This window comes from Abramis brama (genome assembly GCF_963993115.1).
Source record: "Abramis brama genome assembly, chromosome: 20".
In the NCBI taxonomy this organism is placed as follows: Eukaryota; Metazoa; Chordata; class Actinopteri; order Cypriniformes; family Leuciscidae; genus Abramis; species Abramis brama.
In genome coordinates this window covers 28,983,577-29,003,151 of record NC_139982.1, presented here as the reverse complement: position 1 = coordinate 29,003,151, position 19,575 = coordinate 28,983,577, and the positions used below count along the sequence as shown (strand labels likewise).

The 19,575-nt window shown below is 37.1% G+C and overlaps 1 protein-coding gene across 1 annotated transcript; it reads left to right on the top strand.

Annotated features, from left to right (window-relative positions):
- Positions 1 to 4,831: 4,831 nt before the first annotated feature.
- Positions 4,832 to 17,506, top strand: LOC311071136 (beta-1,4 N-acetylgalactosaminyltransferase 2-like). The gene is made up of 10 exons (XM_084095358.1): positions 4,832 to 5,090; positions 7,917 to 7,964; positions 8,063 to 8,200; positions 13,160 to 13,266; positions 13,950 to 13,987; positions 14,223 to 14,403; positions 14,750 to 14,836; positions 15,980 to 16,161; positions 16,248 to 16,391; positions 16,664 to 17,506. Exons 1-10 carry the CDS (start codon positions 4,981 to 4,983, stop codon positions 16,913 to 16,915), a joined length of 1,287 nt encoding a protein of 428 aa, XP_083951484.1. The 5' UTR covers positions 4,832 to 4,980; the 3' UTR covers positions 16,916 to 17,506.
- The last annotated feature ends 2,069 nt before the right edge of the window (positions 17,507 to 19,575 follow it).

Sequence of the window (19,575 nt, the reverse complement as noted above, 5' to 3'; positions counted from 1 at the left end):
ATATATTAGCTATAGTCTTTAAATAAGTGTCTAGATAATGAAATCAGGTTTTTTTTTTTTTCAGAGTTGGAAGAAGGGATATCAAGAAAGGCGGCTTTATCACTCGTATCAGAGGTTGCCTACTCACGCGCCCATCCCGGGTTTTGACGGCTGTTTCTCACACTGATGGATGGATAGAGTGTGCAATTTAAAAAATAATAATAATAAGATTATAAAATAAAAATGAGTTAGGCCTATATCAAATTAAATAAGATAATACCATCATGTGTTTTTCAGTCTTTCATTGATGGAATTTGTTAGTTGTTAAAAAGGTCTTAGAATTTGCATTTCAGTTCATTTAAATGGCTTAATTAGTTTAAAAATCCACACTTTTGTAGTATTAGGCCCTGAGAGCACTGCAAAAGTTGTGTTCCAGCACCTCATTCTGGTTAAATTTTGTAAATGCAGGTTAAATCTGCTCATAACCTTGTATAGTTGGGACCCCAGTGTGGTTGTAACATGGGGAGAGTTGTAACACCATCAATTCCACCAATCAGGGATACGATAGGAGTCCTATGACCATTTAAGTGTTTATTTACCCAATTTATACCTGATCCCATCTGAAAGGCTGTGAAGGCTGGAAATAGGTGCATGCAGATTTTACTAAGAAAAATTTGATTTTGAGATAATATAACTTTTTTCACCAAAACTATATTTTGTTATTTGTATATTAGATTAAATAGTATTTTCTTTTCTTTTTAAACTAATTTCAAACCATTATGCTTATATGGCTATACACTGGCTGACAGAGGTGTGGTGGGTTGTAACACCTTTAAAAAGTGTTATAACCATCTCCTTACATTATGAGACCTCAGACCATGAAATTGTATATATTGAGCCATTTGGCAACTAAAGTAAGTTGTAAGTAGTGTTACAACCTGGTTGTGGGATTGTAAAGGCACACCATGTATTTAATATTAACTCATAAGGGCTGTGATATTCTTACAGAGGTTTGAAATGGCTTTTGTAGAAAACAAATGTGGGTGCTTTGTACAAGTTTGAGCATTCTTGCTCAAAGATTCAGTTAGTTACAGAGGCTAAAGCAAAAAGTGTTACAACCATACCCAGTCTGCCCCTATATCCCCAAAGGGATATTTGTGTCAAATCTGTTCTTGAGTCAAGATCTCTTTGAATACATGTCAGTTTCTCTATATATCAAACATATTAAGCAATCATGTTGACTGTAAAGACTGAGTGAAGGTACTATTCATGAGAAACAATAACACCTGTAACTACCTACAGTGACACGCCCTCATTATTCTGTGTGTATACACTAGCGCATACAAACATGATTTACTGGTGACTGTGATTTTTAATGTTTTGTAAGCTGTCATTTGACAATTTTTTTTGACAACTGCTTTATGAAATGAACTCATTCAATAATTAAACAATTGATTATCTTTACAATGGAACGGAATCAACACTGAACTGACTTCAGCTGAACAACAGCCGAAATGCATCATTTTCCTGTTGATTTTACTGCTGTGTATTTTACACAATCCCAAAGCTGTAGGCGGTAAGTAGTTTGGGAAGCATTTTGCTCCATTTCGACACATAGTAGAAACAGGTCTGTCAGGTTAATGATGACGGGAACTAGAGAAAGGTGTAAAATCATTCTTATATCCTGTCGAGTACTTGAACTTCAAAACTGTTTTTTAAGGTCCTCTTTTGTTTTGATAATAGGATTACTGGTGGAACCATCGACAGTCTTTGCAGTTCTTGCAGGAATTACGGGATCCTTTAAACACTTTATATTCAGTTCTGGAGTCACCTTTTTATTTCCACGAGACCTCAAAGTGCTTTGGGGGAAATTAGAAGAACTTAAATTCTACAGAAGGGTTAGGCCTAACGTAAGATCTATGACTAACTCCCCTGATGAAGCCTGGTTCTGCAACATTCTTATTCACTTGAAACAGGTCTTGCCACAGAAGAAGCCTCCGCTTACTCGAAAAAAAGCCCCACCATCACGCAGCACACACACACACACACACACACCAGGGTCAGGAAATAACAGGCTTGGGGCAAAATTGCCACCAAAATTAATTTAAAAAAATGCTTCCAAAAACCAAGATCATGAGAAATATCACACAAGCAAAAGTGCAGTTTTTCCGAATATCAGCACATTTGCAAATGTGATATCGATTTTATACAACAATTCAATAAACGATAAGTTAATAGGCTTTCACACCTCACACAGAAGTCATTTTCACATCCAACAGCTGCCTGTTGTCCAACGTGGCGAATTCGCATGAGCAGCTGAACCTGATGGGAAATCTGGGTGAAGAAATCTTTCACTCACATTCCAGATAATAAATAACACTTTATGTGTGTTAATAAATAACACACATCCAGGCCACTTCCCCTGTTGCCATCTGGTCAACACTACAGATCACTGAGCACCAGAACAGCCAGGCACAAGAACATTTTTTTTACTCAGGCATATTTAGCATAGGCTACATTTTATCCGTATTCCCTTGCGGGGCGTTGCCAGAACTTTTTTCAGGGGTGGCCAGGTAAGACCCAGTGATTTTATTGGGGTGGTAAAAAAGTAAATAACCAACCAGCATGTTCAGCGCCCAAGTCCCAACCCTGAAAGTTCCTGAAATTTGAAAACGTTCTACCTCGCAAGCAGGGACTTTCAGAGGGGGACATTTTTTACACAGAACTTCATTTAGACCCTGGTTACTGCGGTTGAAACACACGGAGTACCACCCCAAAGATCTTAGTTGGGGAACGTTTTTGCTCCAAAGAGATGAGCAACCATCTTGTACTCATCCAAATTCTGATTTACATCTCCATCTTGCCACCATAGGAAGCAGAGCATGTCACTGTCTTTTTCAGGAACTCTCACCTGGTAGTACATAGCTTCAACATCTGCCATCATGGCAACTGACTCTTGTCTGAAGCGAGTGAGCACTCCAATGAGGGAATTTGTCATGTCTGGACCTTGTAGGAGCTCATTATTCAAAGACATCCCTTGGAAACTTGCAGCACAGTCACCTCTCTCAGTTTCTTCTTCTGTGGACGGTACACCTCATTGTGAGGTATATACCAAATTTGACCATCTTGACAACTTAATTGTGATGTAGGCACCTTGACTGTGTAACCTTTGCTTAGCATGTCATGAAGTTTTTGTACTCTTCATGAAAGGAGCGATTTTTTTGTGTGGAATTTCCTTTTGAGATTTAGTGTTCGCTGGACAGCTGCACTTCGATTGTTAGGCATTTGGACAACCGTTTTCTTGATTGGGAGGTCAATGTGTAGTAGTGACCATCAGAAAATTGCACTGAATTAGATACAGACTAAAAAAACTGGTGATTTATCTGCAACAATTCAGCTTTGTCATCACAATTTCTTGCAGGAAAATCGTGGTTGTACTGTTGTATCAGCATCTGTTCCACACTCTCAATGGAGATTCTGTTGACTGTAACACTTGTTTGTGCATAGCCATGCATGCTGTTTTCAACCGGATCTCTAAAAGGTCCGTTCAAAATCCATCCAAGGCCAGTCTTTACTGCATATTGCTATTTATTACTCTGCATGGTTCCAGAAGCTTGAACTCCTTGTTCCCTATGAGGATCTCCACTCCAGCGTCAATGTGAGGCAACTTCACTTCCACAACGTCGTGTTGTTGTGGAACGATTTCCATTGGCACTGGTATGACCTTCTGTGTTAACACTTTGGAAAGTTCAATTAAGTTGTTCTCTTCCAATCCACTCACTTCCAAGTCAGTGTGCACATAACTTTCCACTCGTTTCCTTGAGGCAATGGTGCTTACCCTGGACATCCAACCGTCTTCCTAGTGCCTTGGCAGAGCTGCCTTGGTCCATAAAGGCATACACTTCTATGCACTCGTCACTTCTTAATGTTTGATATGAATGAATTGTACCAAATCAAATACTGTTAGGCTGATCGTTAACATGATGGTTAGTGTAGTAACCGACGCAGTGCTGCAGTCACTGAAATAGATTTTTGTTTTACCAATGTGTCAAAATCTGCCAAAAGTGCTTCGTGGTTCTCTTCTTAAAGTTAGCAAAACCTCCGAGTCCATTTTGTGATAGCTAGCTCAAAATACATGTCTGTACCCATTGCTAGTGTCGTGAAATATATTAACACACAGCACCGCTATTTCTTCTGACACCGGTGTGGTGAATGATCCGGTCACTTTGGTGTGATGAGTCTGGGCTTAGGACCCAAGCAATCCGATTGGTTCAAAGCACGTTTTATGGGTAATCGCTTTAGTGCCTGGTTACAAATCATACAAAATCATTTTATTATAGAAGACGTTTGTTTCTCGTTGTTAGTGTGTTTTTTAGTTAGCTAAAAATCGGATAACGTTAGCTGTATGCTATGCTATTATCTACGCTAACTAAAAAACACTAACAACGAGAAATGTTTAATTTCACAATGTATAGCTTCGGTTAAATACTAGTATATGAAACATATAATTTAAAATACATTAAATACATTAATGACTCGTTATAACGTAGTACAAACGTCTTCTATAATAAAATGATTTTGTATGATCCTCAAGATAAGGATTTATTGAGGACGAATGTCATGCAAACTAGAAACGTTCAGTCCGGTCAAATTATAGCTAAATATAGGCTATTACAAACACTTTTAGGGAAAATGTTTTAAAGATATTCAATGGAGACGCGCGAAAGCCATTTGAGCAATGACAGATAGTCTTGGAAAATTATCCGTGAAAATCTTGAAATAATTCGCAGCTGCATTGTCTCTCCAAACGGCCACATCCCTGCCTCTGGAGCTGCCACTCCCCTATTCACCTGCACCAGGTAACAACACCTCGGGGAATCTTGGTTTTATTTTGACGCTTAGATGGCGTGATTTGTGGTTTTAACGATTCCTTTTGATATAAAACTTTTTATGCATAAATATATAGCCTATAATCATGATTGAATCTTGACAGATTTAATCATGCACGGAGTCACCAAAACTGTATTCGTCATCGTTCTTTTAATGGGTTTGCTGATGTTCTTTTATTTTGACGGGAAGGTTTGGAGTAAAATTTCAGCACAGGTATTAAGGTATGTGTCACTTTATTGTCTTTCCTACATCACTCTGTACCTGAAATGTCCCTTAAAATGATTTTTGTAGCGTTCCTAATGTGTTCCGATTGATTTAGTCAAATGAAATAATATTTTTGACTTTAGTTTTGACGTTACCTCATGAAGTACATTTTTAAATCAGGGATCTTAAAACGTTTTGAACGTGTCTGATATGATAATGACAATGCCCTTATATTGGGCTACTGAAATGTTAGACAGAAATATTTTCATGTTGACCATAAAGAGTGTTTCTGTTTCCCCCCTAATGAAAACTGCGGTGACAATGATAAAACATTTACTGTAATAAAATATTAGAAATAGGAAAATGCAAAAGTCCTCAAAATGCAACAAATTAAATGCAGTCTTTACCCAGCTAGTTTTCGTAAGCCTATGATCATGTCAATAAAATGCCTATTTCCTGCTCCTAACAGATATTGCTTTCACTTCATCGGGATGTTAATGATTTATGTAATAAGAATAAGTAAAACACAGTGTAATCACCATGGGAAAATCTCAGAGTAAAACTGGGAGTTGTGAAAAATATGATACACCGGTGTTTTGTAAATAGATGAAGTGTTTTTATCATCTTTTTACTCTTAATTCATTTAACTGTACCATATATCTCTTTTAATTTATTTTATAACCGTTTTAATTTTCCTTGCTTTTATTTTGTGATTATTTTAATTCCTTTCTGTCAAGCACTTTAAATTGCCATAGTGTATGAAATGTGCTATATAAATAAACTTGCCTTGCCTAATCTTTTTGGATATCAAAAGGCCAGGCTTTTCAAATATCAAACATCAATAGAAGAAAATCTAAGTGAAGTAGTTGAAGTTAAACTTCCCAATAAACTTGAGGTAGAAAATGTTGTCACACTGAAAAGGTTTAAATAATATAAAATACTTAATATCTGTGTATGCTATGCAAACAAGGAATTATGTTCATTATTAATTACTTGCAGTTATCAACCTTTCATTTGTGGGTTATTAAAAGCAAAAAAACATTACGTAACAAATAAATAAATAAGATAAATCTCACTGAAGGAAGATGCCCCATTGATTCCCCTGAACAAATCTATTAACTTTCAACAGTTGGTAAAAAGGTGAATGTAGGTGAATTTTGGAAAACAGTTTGCAGAAACACTTTTATCTTAAGTACAAACATATACATCCAGTATAAAATTGTACACAGAACACATAACACAGCGCAATATGTTTAAAATGGGATTAGTAACTTCTGATAGATGTACTAACTGCAGTTTAAATACACTGGACACTTACCTTCATGCACTCTGGCTATGCCCACCGGTTAATCAGTTCTGGATAGATGTCGCTAATAAACAATCAGATTTCTTTAAAATTAAGTTCTGAGTATATATCATTCTACAATTATTTGTGGATTGAGGTCTTTTATGCATGTATATATATTACAGTTCTATAAGCTATACTCCTTTTAATTTTTTATATATGCAAAGCTGCATATTATTGCTATTTATTGTTGTTGGTGATGGTGGTAGTAGGGATGGTGGTATTGGTATTGATATTATAAAAATATTTGTACTATTCCCTCTCTTCTACTATATAAACAACATTTCAGAAAACATTACATTTAAATATTTATAATTTGTATACTATATTTTATTAATTATAAATGATCTGGGTCAGGCGAGTGTTCTAGGTGCTGTCGGTGGGTGCGACCGGCACGTCCTGTCGGCATGGTCATTACGAACTCGGCTTTTGGGTTTACTGGCCCCTCCCTTTTACCACCTTTACCACCTCATGTAAAGTAAATGTGTTGGATGGATATCTGGGCTGGATGTGGTGTCTCTGGCTGGGGAGCTAACCGGTGCACACCAGGGTCCAAGCCACAGATTATCAAAAAACAAAAAAAGGGGCAAACAAACGTGACTTTTGTTCTGTCAGGTCACAACCAGACTAGGTGAGCTTGGTTTGGAGGGGCCTGTTATGGTTCCCCAGCATACTTTGTGGCGGAAGACTCAGTGAAACATAGAGGCTTAACTGCGAGGGTTGGGTCTATCGGTTGTGCTCACTGGCAGTGCTAGAGCGGCTCCCAGGCCTAGAGAATAGTGTATATCTACAATAATTTTATTGACTGGTATAAATGTATTATTATTATTATTATTACTATTATTATAAATTACAATGCTGCCACTACTCCTCTATTATTATCATGAATATTATAGTTGTTACTACTACTACCACTACTACTAACAATATATTATTGTTGTTATTATTATTATTATTAGTATGAATACTACTTCTACTACAACTCTATTACTATTACTATGATTGTCTCAAATTGCCTCTATCTATATCACTACAATATCCCATTGCTTAAACTTACCAATGAACCTGCATACATCACTATATCGATATATTTATTTTTAGCTGTTTTCTCTTTTTTTTGTGTTCTGTTTATGTCTTTCTCTCTTCTGTATGTGTGTATACCGGTATGTCATTGATCTTTTACCTTGTATAAGCTATGTTTTGTTAACTTGCAATAATTTTTTTATTTTTTTTTAAATATATAAAAAATAAATAAATACATTTTGTCTTTTTTATTCTCGCAAATTCGAAAACCACTGCTTGAGGTTACCTGACATATTCATGAATGAACCAACCACGTTACAAATAAAAAATGTATGATAGTTATCTCTTATAGGTAATCCCAAAAGTGGTTTAGGAAGAAATTTGATACAATCATTCCTGCTTCAGTTTTATTTGGTTATATGCAAACTGTACTCAAATATTTATTTTTCGTATCCACTCATACAAGTTTTTCCAGTTCTCAAGGTCTCAAGGATACAGAGATTCCAGACTTTCCCAAAATAAAGTGAGTAGATTAATTTAACTTATTTGTGCAACCCAGAACCTGTATCTTCCTTGTTTTAGTTTTTTAATGAATTTTTTGTGTGTGTGTGCATGTCTCAGTATAGGGTCTTTTCACAATGAGAATCCAATGCCCTGTACCTGCCAAAAGACTGATCCTGCAAACAGGTTTGTGCCAGAAGATGAGCTGGATGACTTGCAGAAACGGCGGGCAGAAGAGTTCAGACAACACCAGATCAGGTTTCTCACAATTTATCTGATCTTTTCACAGCTAAAAGAAAATAAATTACTTAACATTTTACATAAGACTAAAGTGGTTGCACTTTATTTTACAGTACAAGGGTTAAGGTTAGGGTGCCGTCATTTATAAATGACTTTGTCCTATTAGGGTAAATAATTTTTGGCAAATTGTCTGAAACTTCTCACACATTCAAATTCAAAGACGTCTGAAACAAGAAGCAGAAAATTGCTTGACGGTTCCATCTTTAAACTCCTCTCTGCCTGCAACTGGCAGATCTCACCCATCGGTCGAAGCCTAGAATAGTTTAAAGGGTAACTCTCGCCAAAATGCAACCTAGGATCTTTTTCTTTTTTTTTGAGTGTGTGTGTGAAGTTTTTGCTCAAAATACCCCACAGATATTTTTATGAAATGTAAGAGAAGGCTATGGAACATAAGAGGAAGCTCCAGTCTCGTGAATGGGTTCAACATATTGATGCAGGCATACACGGAAATAATGGACTCTACAGACTTCTTTTATTTATCAGAGCTCATCTCGTGAGACACACACTGCCGCCATCTATAGCTTCACCCGCGCACACACTTTTTCTGGGCATGTCCTTTTCTTTACACATAACAACAATTAACTGCGCATGTCAACGCGCCAATTCCCCATACGTATTCATAATGTCACCATTGCATCACCCATGAACAGCAAATCTAATTACCCAATTTACATACAAAATAATCACAAAATAAAATCTCACAATAGCATGTTAAAGAGTTGGGGGTTGAGGGTTAGCAAAAACGAACCGTTTTGTGTCTGGCCCTTTAAATGCAAATAAATGTGTGTGTGTGTGTGTGTGTCTGTGTAACCAGTGGCTCTCCACACCAGTTATAAAAACACTTGTCTGCGTTGTGTAGCGCTGTAGAAGACGCACAAAGGACAACAGGCGGCAGTTTTGCTGGATCTTTTTATCTGACACACAAAACAAATAAAAGCAGCCTCTGAGTGAATCGCCCTTATATTGCTCTATAAAACAGATGTGATGTACATTTAATCACCACGTGCTTTCATCTTTTCATAGGCCAAAGACAAAAATATAACTTAAATAGGGTAAAATGACAAAAATAACCACACAGGTAAGTAAAATAACACTACACATAAATTGCAGTGAAGATATAGACATAAAAGCAACAATTAAAATAAAGATTAATTAGGATTAACAGGAGCCAAAAATAACTCACCTCTTCAGTGCATTAACAATGCCAAGAGGAAGAGTGGCGCCTCCCACTATGCAGCGCAGTTGCGGCGTTTCAGTGCTGTGTGTGTGTTTGTTTGTTTCGTTGTTGTTTGCTGTTTTTTTTTTTTTTAATATGCTGTTTAGCTACAATCGGGATATGCTTATGAACATTATGGAACAATGCCTGCCAGCCCAAATACAAACAACTAGTCAGCTGTCCGACTCGTGGAGAAAATATACTGGATCATTTTTATTCTGTCCACAAAGCAGCATATCGTTCACTTCCCCGTGCCCCCCTCGGGAACTCTGATCATTGTTTAATTCAGATGGTCCCCACCTACAAACAAAAACTAAAACTAGCCAAAGCAGTTCAGTATACATCTAAAAGATGGACGACAGAGGCAATTGACTGTTACAAGACTGTTTAAACACCACTGATTGGGAATCCATGCGTGCCTCTTGTGACTCCATGGACTCATATACAGACACTGTGTGTTCATATATTTCCTTTTGTGAGCAAACCTGTATTCCCACCAAAACTGTGGTGAAATATAATAACAACAAATCCTGGTTCACAAAATCCCTCAGGCTGCTCAGGAAGACCAAAGAGCAGGCCTACAGGGAAGGAAATGGAGATGAATACAGGCTCGCCAGACAAAAGTTAAATAAAGCCATTAGGAAAGCAAAAGCTGCCTATAAGGTGAGGATGGAGGAACAATTTGGCACTAATGACTCCTCTTCAGCCTGGAGGTCACTGAAGAACTTGACAGGCTATAAAAATAAAATACAGCAAGTCACTCCATCTGCTAAACTGGCCAATGAGTTCAATGTATTTTATACCAGATTTGAGAGATCTCCCTGCCCACCCCTTGCCCTTCCAGGTGGGATCTGGCTCATAATCATGAAGTCCCACTCAGGAAGGAGGAGAACATTGCCCCTCAAGATCAAGTCCCCTTTGATATTGAGGAGAAGGATGTGTACCGGCTATTTAGCCGGCAGAATGTAAGGAAAGCAGGTGGCCCCGATGGGATTTCGCCTGCCAGTCACTGGAGCTGCTAGTCAGCTCGCTCAGTTTTTACAGATATTTTTAATCAGTCAATTGTCTTATGTAAGGTTCCAGGTTGTTTTAAGTCATCAACCATTATTCCAGTACCGAAGAAAAACAATGCCGTGGGCCTGAATGACTACAGACCGGTGGCCCTTACATCATGAAATGTCTTGAGTGGTTGGTTCTGTTCCATCTCAAACCCATCACAGCTCCCCATCTTGATCCACTGCAGTTTGCTTACAGGGCAAACCGCTCAGTGGATGATGCAGTCAACTTAGGCCTGCATTATGCTCTGGACCATCTCGACTCTCCTGGCTCCTATGTAAGGATGTTGTTTGTAGATTTCAGTGCCGCCTTTAATACCATTCTATCCGAACGGCTGCGGAAGAAGCTGTCACTGATGGGGGTGGAACCCTCTATCTGCCGCTGGATTATGGATTTTCTCAGCAACAGACAACAGCATGTGCGGCTTGGCCAGCACATGTCTGATCCTCGGACCACCAACATTGGAGCACCTCAGGGGTGCGTGCTGTCACCATTTCTCTACTCACTGTATACCAATGATTGCACTTCCAACAACCGTTCCATCAAGCTGATTAAATTTGCAGATGATACCACCTTGGTCGGCCTTATTAAGGGCAACGACGAGTCTTCTTATAGGCAAGAAGTGTCTCATCTGGTTGCGTGGTGTGATAAGAACAATCTGGAGCTTAACTAACAAAAGACAGTGGAAATGGTGATAGATTTTCACAGAGTCCCCGCCTCTCTTCCACCCCTAACCATCAAGAGCTCTGTTGTTAAGGAGGTGGAGTCATTCAAATTCCTAGGCACTGTCATCACAAACAACCTGAAATGGGAGGAAAACAGTTCCTCCATTATTAAGAGGGCTCACAGTGGAATGTTTTTCCTAGGCAGTGCTCTGTTCGGTCTAGGTTTTACAAAGCCACTGTGGAAAGCCTTCTTTCAACATCTATTACTGTATGGTTTGCCTCAGCATCGGCCCAGGCGAAGAACAGACTGCAGCGCATTGTGCGCACAGCAGAGAGGCTGACTGGACAGAGGCAGCTGTCAATCAATGACCTGTATGAGGCCAGAGTCAAGAAGAGGGCAGCTAAAATCACTGCTGATCAGTCTCATCCAGCAAGTGACATTTTTAGGCTGCTTCCCTCAGGAAGAAGGTATAGGGCGATCACGCCATCTCAACAGCTTTTTTCCAAGAGCCATTTCCCTCCTGAATAGCTGATCCAGTGTTGTTCGAAATCTTTCTTTTTAGTAAACTCTGTGTACACAAACAATGTTTTCAATGCTGGAGTTCATGTGTAGAACCCCTGGTGATACTTCCAGCAAAGTTTCATGTTGTGTCGAGCCTTCTTAGTGTTTTAAAAATAGCGATTTTTGATGTTATCATAGGTAGTGCTCCTAGCACTCCCATTCAAAAGGCAATTTGACCGAAAACGAAAATACGGTCCAACTTAAAAGTGGCGTTTCCATTCTAATTATGCTTTTAAATTAATGTTTGCCTCGGGTAGATTCACAAAAAGACCCTAGGTTGCATTTTGGCGAGAGTTACCCTTTAACTCGAACACTCCTAATGTCTCCTTCACTTCCTTGTTTCCAAAAATGTCAAGCACATGGCAAAAAGATTTTAATTTTATTATCTGAAAGCGATATACAGAAGCTTGTTTTCACCAGAGAATAAGAAGTAAAAAAAGGTAATTGAGACTTTTTATCTCACAATTCGACCTTTTTTCTCAAAATTGCGAGTTTACATCTCGGAATTCTGACATTTTTTTCAGAATTGCACAACTGCGAGTTATAAAATCACAATTTCGAGAAAAAGTCAGAATTGCAAGATATAAATTTGCAATTGCGAGAAAAAGTCAGAATTGCGAGTTATAAAATCACAATTGCAAAAAAGTCAGAATTAAAAGTCAGAATTGCAAGATATAAAATCGCAATTGTGAGAAAAGTCATAATTGCGAGAAAAAGTCAGAATTGTGAGATATAAATACGTAATTGTGAGTTATAATGTCCAAATTGCGTGATATAAAGTCGCAATTGCGAGTTATCAAGTCAGAATTGTGAGATATAAACTCCCGAATGTGAGTTAAAAAGTCAGAATTCTGAAATATAGTTGCAATTTCGAGAAAAAAAGTCGCAATTATCTTTTAATTTTTTTTATTAAAGGAGAAGTTCACTTTTAAAATGAAAATTCTGTCATCATATAATCACCCTCATGTTGTTTCAAGCCTGTATGAATTTCTTTCTTCTGCTGAACAGAAAGGAAGATATTTAGAAGAATATCAGTAACCAGGCAGTTTTTGGGTCCCATTGACTTCCATAGTAGGAAAAAAATATACTATGGAAGTCAATGGGACCCAAAAACTGTCTGGTTACTGACATTCTTCTAAATATCTTCCTTTCTGTTCAGCAGAAGAAAGAAATTCATACAGGTTTGAAACAACATGAGGGTGATTATATGATGACAGAATTTTCATTTTAAAAGTGAACTTCTCCTTTAAACAATAAAATTACTAAGCTTCCATAGGGCAATGTCATATGAAATTATTACATTTTTTGGGGGGGTTGAACATTATTAGGCCCATTGTCTTTTAAATGCTAATTTCTTAGCATAATTTATAAATTACCCAAAGTGAGGGTTAACAAAAATAGTGGCATGTGTCTCCCAGGACAGGGAAAGAAAACAATGTTCTTATTCTCGCCCCTGCCAACACCCCACTCCAGTATCCAATCAGAGGATTCAGAGTGACTCCCATGAATAAAACACTCATTCCTGGTAAGTCTGATTTCTGCTGATCCTTCATTTGATTTCAGATGATCTCAGCTTTCTCAAACACGTCAGGTTACCGAGAGACATAGACTACCAGTCAAAGTCTCTTCTGCTCACCAAGGCTCCATTTATTTTTGATTAAAATTACAGTAAATATGCTAATGCTATTCTTTAAAAGTTTCTACTCATTAAAAAATCCTGAAAAAAATATCATGGTTTGAAAAAAAAGCAAGAAGCACAACTGTTTTCTACATTGCTAATAATAAGATCCATGCATTATTAATATTTGAGCACTACTAATAATTAAGCATAGTTGAGCATCAAATCAGCATGATTTCTGAAGGATCATGTGACACTGAAGACTGGAGTAATGATGCTGAAAATTCAGCTTTGATCACAGGAATAAATGACGTTTTACAGAAATAAATTACATTCTATTTTGTAATTGTAATAATATTTCACGATATTACTTTTTTAATGTAATTTGATCAATTGAATGCAGCCTTTGTGAGCAGAAGAGACTTATTGAAAATCCTAATTACTGCAAAATGTTTACCATTAGTGTACAGAATATATAAATAAAAATGTGTGTTTATTTAGGTAGTGCTATTTTTGTTAAATATAAAAAAGTAATATAACATTAAAGCATTTCTATCTATTTTAATTAAAGACATGTTTCATTATTAAAGGTCTAGCGCTGCAAACACAAAGCAGAGCAGTTTACAAGGTTTGTTCGGCTGAAAATGTTTTTCTTTTGTGTCTAATGGTGGTGGGTTTTTTATACCTCAGTCATTGGTTTGTTTCAGACGGTCTCTGTATGGGGGTCTACTGCGTTTTTCCTCCTTTCAATCAATGCTTTGTGCACTTTTGATCAAAATCTTTTAAATGTGAGTGGATTTTTTAAAAGAAGTCATGATGTTAAAGAGAATAAAATGAGCTCATAGGATCTGAAACGTCTCCAGGTGTCTCTCAGGGTGGAGAAAGGGCTGCTCTCAGTGCTGGATGTTCAGGAGGGTGAGCAGGTGGACGGCCAAAATGATAAACATCTGAGCATCTCATCCAGCAACCTTCAACAGCTCAATGATCTTCTGAGCAGAGTGGCCTACACCAGCACCGTCTACCACATCAAGACCCAAGACCTCGGTACGTAACCTAAAGGGATAGTTCACTTACATTTAGTCATCATACCCGCATGTCATTCTAAACCTGCTTGACTTTCTTTCTTCTGCTGAACACAAAAGGAGATGTTCTGATAAATATTGGGGTCCAAAAAACATTAGACCCCATCGACTTTTATTGTATGGACTAAAAAAACAGAAAGTTTTTTGAATGACATGGAATATAGTGCCAGTCAGAGTCATATGGACCACTTTGAGGATACTTTTTTTAAAAGTTTTTTTTAAACTTAAAACTAATCTGAATGTACTGACTTGCTTATTACCAGTTATATGTACAAACATTAATTTTATACATGTTTTCATGTCTTTAGCGTACTTCTCTTTTGAGAACCATGAGGTCATATTCCCAATTGAGATCAGACGTCTGTCAGTTCCTGTTCTGTTTGACGTGGGAAAAGGTCAGCTCAAGTGTTAACACATTATTTAATATACTTACGCTTCTGAACAGTTTTATTTTAGTTATTTTTAATTTTATTTTAAGTTTTAGTCATTTTTGTCAGCTTTTGTCATTTGTATTTTAATATTTCTATTTAGCTTTTATTTATTTTTATGTTTTAGTTTTAGTCATTTTAGTACTTCAGCTTAAACTTTAAGATTCCAAACAACATTTCTATTTTTTTTTTCAGGTTTTTTAAGTTTGTGTTTTTCATTTAATATTTTTATTTTATTTTACTTCAGCTTTATTTCAATTAATGATTTTTAACATATTTAGTTTTAATTAACAGTAGCTATGTTTCCATCTACCTTTTGCAATATTGCATAAAGAAAAAAGAAAAAAAAATTATCCGATAAGAAGACATGCGCATAAACCACGGTGGAAACACATTTGCTGAATAAATCCCTCGATACTCAACAAAAAACTCATACTTACCAAATGTAACCGGTGGTACTCGACCCACTTCGAGCGGGATTCGAACCGGGGTCTCTGGCATTGGAGGTGCACGCTAACAAGAACGCTAAAGACCGCAGCCTCTAGCATCAGCCGCTAGCGCCTCTTGAGGCCAGGGGAGTGAGGTTTACACACACAGCTCGTACTGGCCTACATCCGTTACACTCACCACCTAAACCTCAATCCCATCCGAGTCACGGCACCAATAAACTGGTTCTACTCGGCCCGCTCCAAGCTGGATCCAGCCTCTTGAGGCCAGGGGAGTGAGGTTTACATGCACAGCTCTTACACACCTATGATTTACACTCTGAAATGCAATACATTTATAATATATGAAAACAGTGACTTCCCTGATTGCAGCAACTTCCATTTTTATTTCAGATTTTTTTGTGCCAGTTTCCCAGAAAGTGACGATTTTGTTCTCTGGAACACATGAGATGGAAATGGTGCTTTATCGCAAATGTTTTATGCAATATTCCAATTTTGCGCAGTTAAATTTGCACCTTTGGATGGAAACATTGCTTGTAACAACACTGCTTCTGAACAAATGACAGATCTAATCACAGATTCTTTATTATGTGAACACAATCACCACATTGACCTGTAATGGGCACATGATTCTCTCTCTCTCTCTCTCTCTCTCTCTCTCTAGACGTAAACTCCCAGGTGACTGTACTAATTAAAGCATTTTTGAGATATAAAGAACTAAATGTCCTCATCAATAGTATCCGTCAGCTCTACCCAAAAATAAAGATCATTATTGCTGATGACAGTCTGACACCAGAGAAGGTGGTCGGTGACAATATAGAACACTATGTAATGCCCCCTGCACAGGTACAAACATCAGGTTGTTTAAACTGAATGTTATTGTAATTTGCTTGAAGTATAAAAGTTTATATATATATTGTTTGGCCTTTCAGGGCTGGTTTGCAGGCAGAAATCTGGCAGTGTCACAGGTCACCACTAAGTACTTCCTGTGGGTGGATGATGACTTTTTGTTCCTGAATGAGACGCGTATTGAGAGCTTTGTGAACATTATGGAAGCCGTTCCTGAACTAGATGTGGTAATTATGTCAATTATATCATCTTGATGACCTCAAATACATATAAAAGTTGGGGTCAGTAAGATCTCTTCTGCTCACCAAGGCTGCATTCATATGATCAAAAACAGTACAGTAGTAAAAACAGTAATTTTATGGATTTTTTTTTTTTAAGTTTTAAAGAACTGTTTTCTATTAGAATATTTTTTCAAATGTAATTTATTCCTGTGATCAATACTCCAGTCATCTTTTTTGTAGTTAGGCTATTATTCATTCATTCTGTCTCTCTCCATCAGGTTGGTGGTGAGGTAGAAGGAAATCAGTTCTTCTTTAAGCTTGAATATGAGGAAGGGAGCAGCGAGGAAGGCGGCTGTATCACGCGGGTATCAAGTCGTACCCACGCGCCTCTGCCAGGTTTTGATGGCTGCTTCTTCGTGGATGGAGTTGTCAACTTCTTCTTGGGCCGGACGGATGCTGTGCGAAGGGTCGGCTTTGACCCGTTCCTCAAAAGAGTGGCTCACACTGGTAGGTGGACTTTTAAGTGTTGATTGAAAACATCAACTTCAAATGAAGTCACACGATGCGTTCTGGATGAGGTCTGTTGTTTAATTATTTCCTAATAGACCTGCAAAGTGAAAAATGAAAATTCCGTCATTAATTACTCCCTCATGTCGTTCATTCTTGTGTTACGCATCACATTTGAGCTTCAGCAAGAACCAATGAGGTTTGTTCTCACACGTCAAGCAGGTTCAGTTGAGCTTCAGTTTATGTTCGCTGATCAATGTTTAAATGTGAATAAAAGCCTAAGTTAAATCTGTTCGTCATATAAAGCGATCAAGTCTCTTCAGAATTTGGACTAAAGCACTCAATTTAAATGGATTATTTTTACGATCTCTTTATGAACTTTTTGAAGCGTCAACGTAGTAGTTGCGTAGCTGTCAATGGAGGGACTGAAATCTCTCAGATTTCATCAAAAAGATTTTCATTTGTGTTCTGAAGATGAACGAAAGTCTTACGGGTTTGGAACGACATGAGGGAAGTAATTAATGACAGAATTTTCAGTTTTGGGTGAATTATACCTTTAATGTTTACATGGTTTAGGTCATAGGTGATTTAAAACATGGACATAGTATAAACAACGCAGGCAATCTGGATTTACTTACCAGGAACAAAACCCGTTTATGACTCAGAAATTGACATATCTTATGTTAAATGAGAATTTAGTTCATTCATGATCCATGGTGAACAATCTATGGACATACCAGCTGAAATAATACGCATGTGATCAACAGCACCTTTAAAAATAAATGTTGTTTTCGAACCTTCTGTGGAATGTAAAGGTTAGATGAATGTTGAAGGTTCTTTATGGAACCATCAATGCCAATAAATAACCTTTAGTTTAAGAAACAAGAATCTGTTTGAATTATTATTATTATTTTTTTTTTTCAATTATATACAGAATTCTTCATTGACGGACTTGGAGATTTATTAGTTGTCACCTGCAAAGGTCTCAGAATTGGTCACCAAAAACACAGTCACACAGACAAGTACGGTTCCTTCAGGCATCCTCCCCAAAGTGATTCACAGGCAAAAATGAGTCACCATTATTTCAAGAACCATCTAAAATGCATTAAATACTAAGGAACTCTTCAGGTGAAATATGCTTTTCCTCACACCATAATTATTATTATTTTTTTTACTCTTTCAATCATGGACACATCTGTTCATTCTTTATTATGACTATTTTGGTCACACTTTACAAAAAGGTTCCATTAGTTAAGGTTAGTTAATGCATTTACTAATATTAACTAACACTGAGCAATACATTTGTTTCAGAATGTATTAAGTAAGGAATAATTGACGACAGGCCGTTGAATTATTAGAAAAATAATGCACACCCGAGGTGGTAATGCGGTCACGACGCGAAGCGGAGTGGCCGTTACACCTCGGTGTGCATTATTTTTCTAATAATTCAACGGCCTGAAGTCAATTATTCCGCTTATACTACAGTTACCACACCTCGAAACATTGTTCAGATTATGTATTTCAAGACGTTTGTAAAGTTTTGTCATTAAAACGCTCTTGTATGTAGGACTAATTTCTTACGCATCTAGTCCAATGCCTCCGTTGCTAATTCCAAAACGTCATTTTAGAGTTAGTAACGGAGGTTTGAGCCACTGATAGCAGACTAATGCTGGGACACACGACTAGCTGACACATTCTCTGACTGTTTTCATCGCAGCAGCAGATTTTAAACACGACTTTGAACACAGACTGAACGCGCTGAACACGCGTTTGGACATGATCAGTCATAAGTATCAAATTACATAACCGGCCTTAGTGTGTCCCCGGCTTTATGCAGTTATTAATGCAGCAGTTATAGAGAGAGATGTTGCAATAATGAGACAGAAAAGCATTTGCGTCAATATTATTATTTATTTATTAATTTAATTCGTTTTAATTAATTCGTTCATTCTTCTTTTTTTTTCATTGACAGATGGCAGTAGACTATAGCCAAATAAATGAAACACAAAGCCCAAGTGGGCCTATCAATAATTATTTATTTGTTATTATCTGCAATAAAAATCCGTACTGCAGGACTATCCATTTATTTAGCCTATATTCAGTTTAATTTTCTATTGATTATAATATAGATAGGACTATATACTTTATTTATTAAAATTAAACTGCATGTTTCTATTGATTGTGAAGCTAGACATTGAAAATTGCAGATCAAGCGCATGGGGCTGCATGTTTTTTTCTTGTTATGAATTGTATCCTATTTTCCGTTATTACAGTTAACTACGCGAAGTGATATGGAACTGTAATGCGGTCAAGACCTGCCTGGAACTACTTTAGCCGTGCGTTTCCCTGAAAATAATGCACACCTTAGAACGTTCGTCAACCAATCAGATTCAAGCATTCAACGGCCCTGTAGTATAATCTTTGTTAACGTTAGTAAAATACAACTGTTCACTGTTAGTTCATGTTAGTTCAGGTCCATTAAATAATATTAACAGATACAACTTCTGATTTTAATAATGTATTAGTAAATGCTGAAATGAATATAATCTCAGAAAAAGAAATGCTTTATAAGTATTTTTCATTGTTATTTCATGTTAACAAAGGGAACCTTATCGTAAACTGTTAACACTATTTTTTTTTACATTTTATAATAATAGCAAAGTAACACAAATGTAAAAATGAA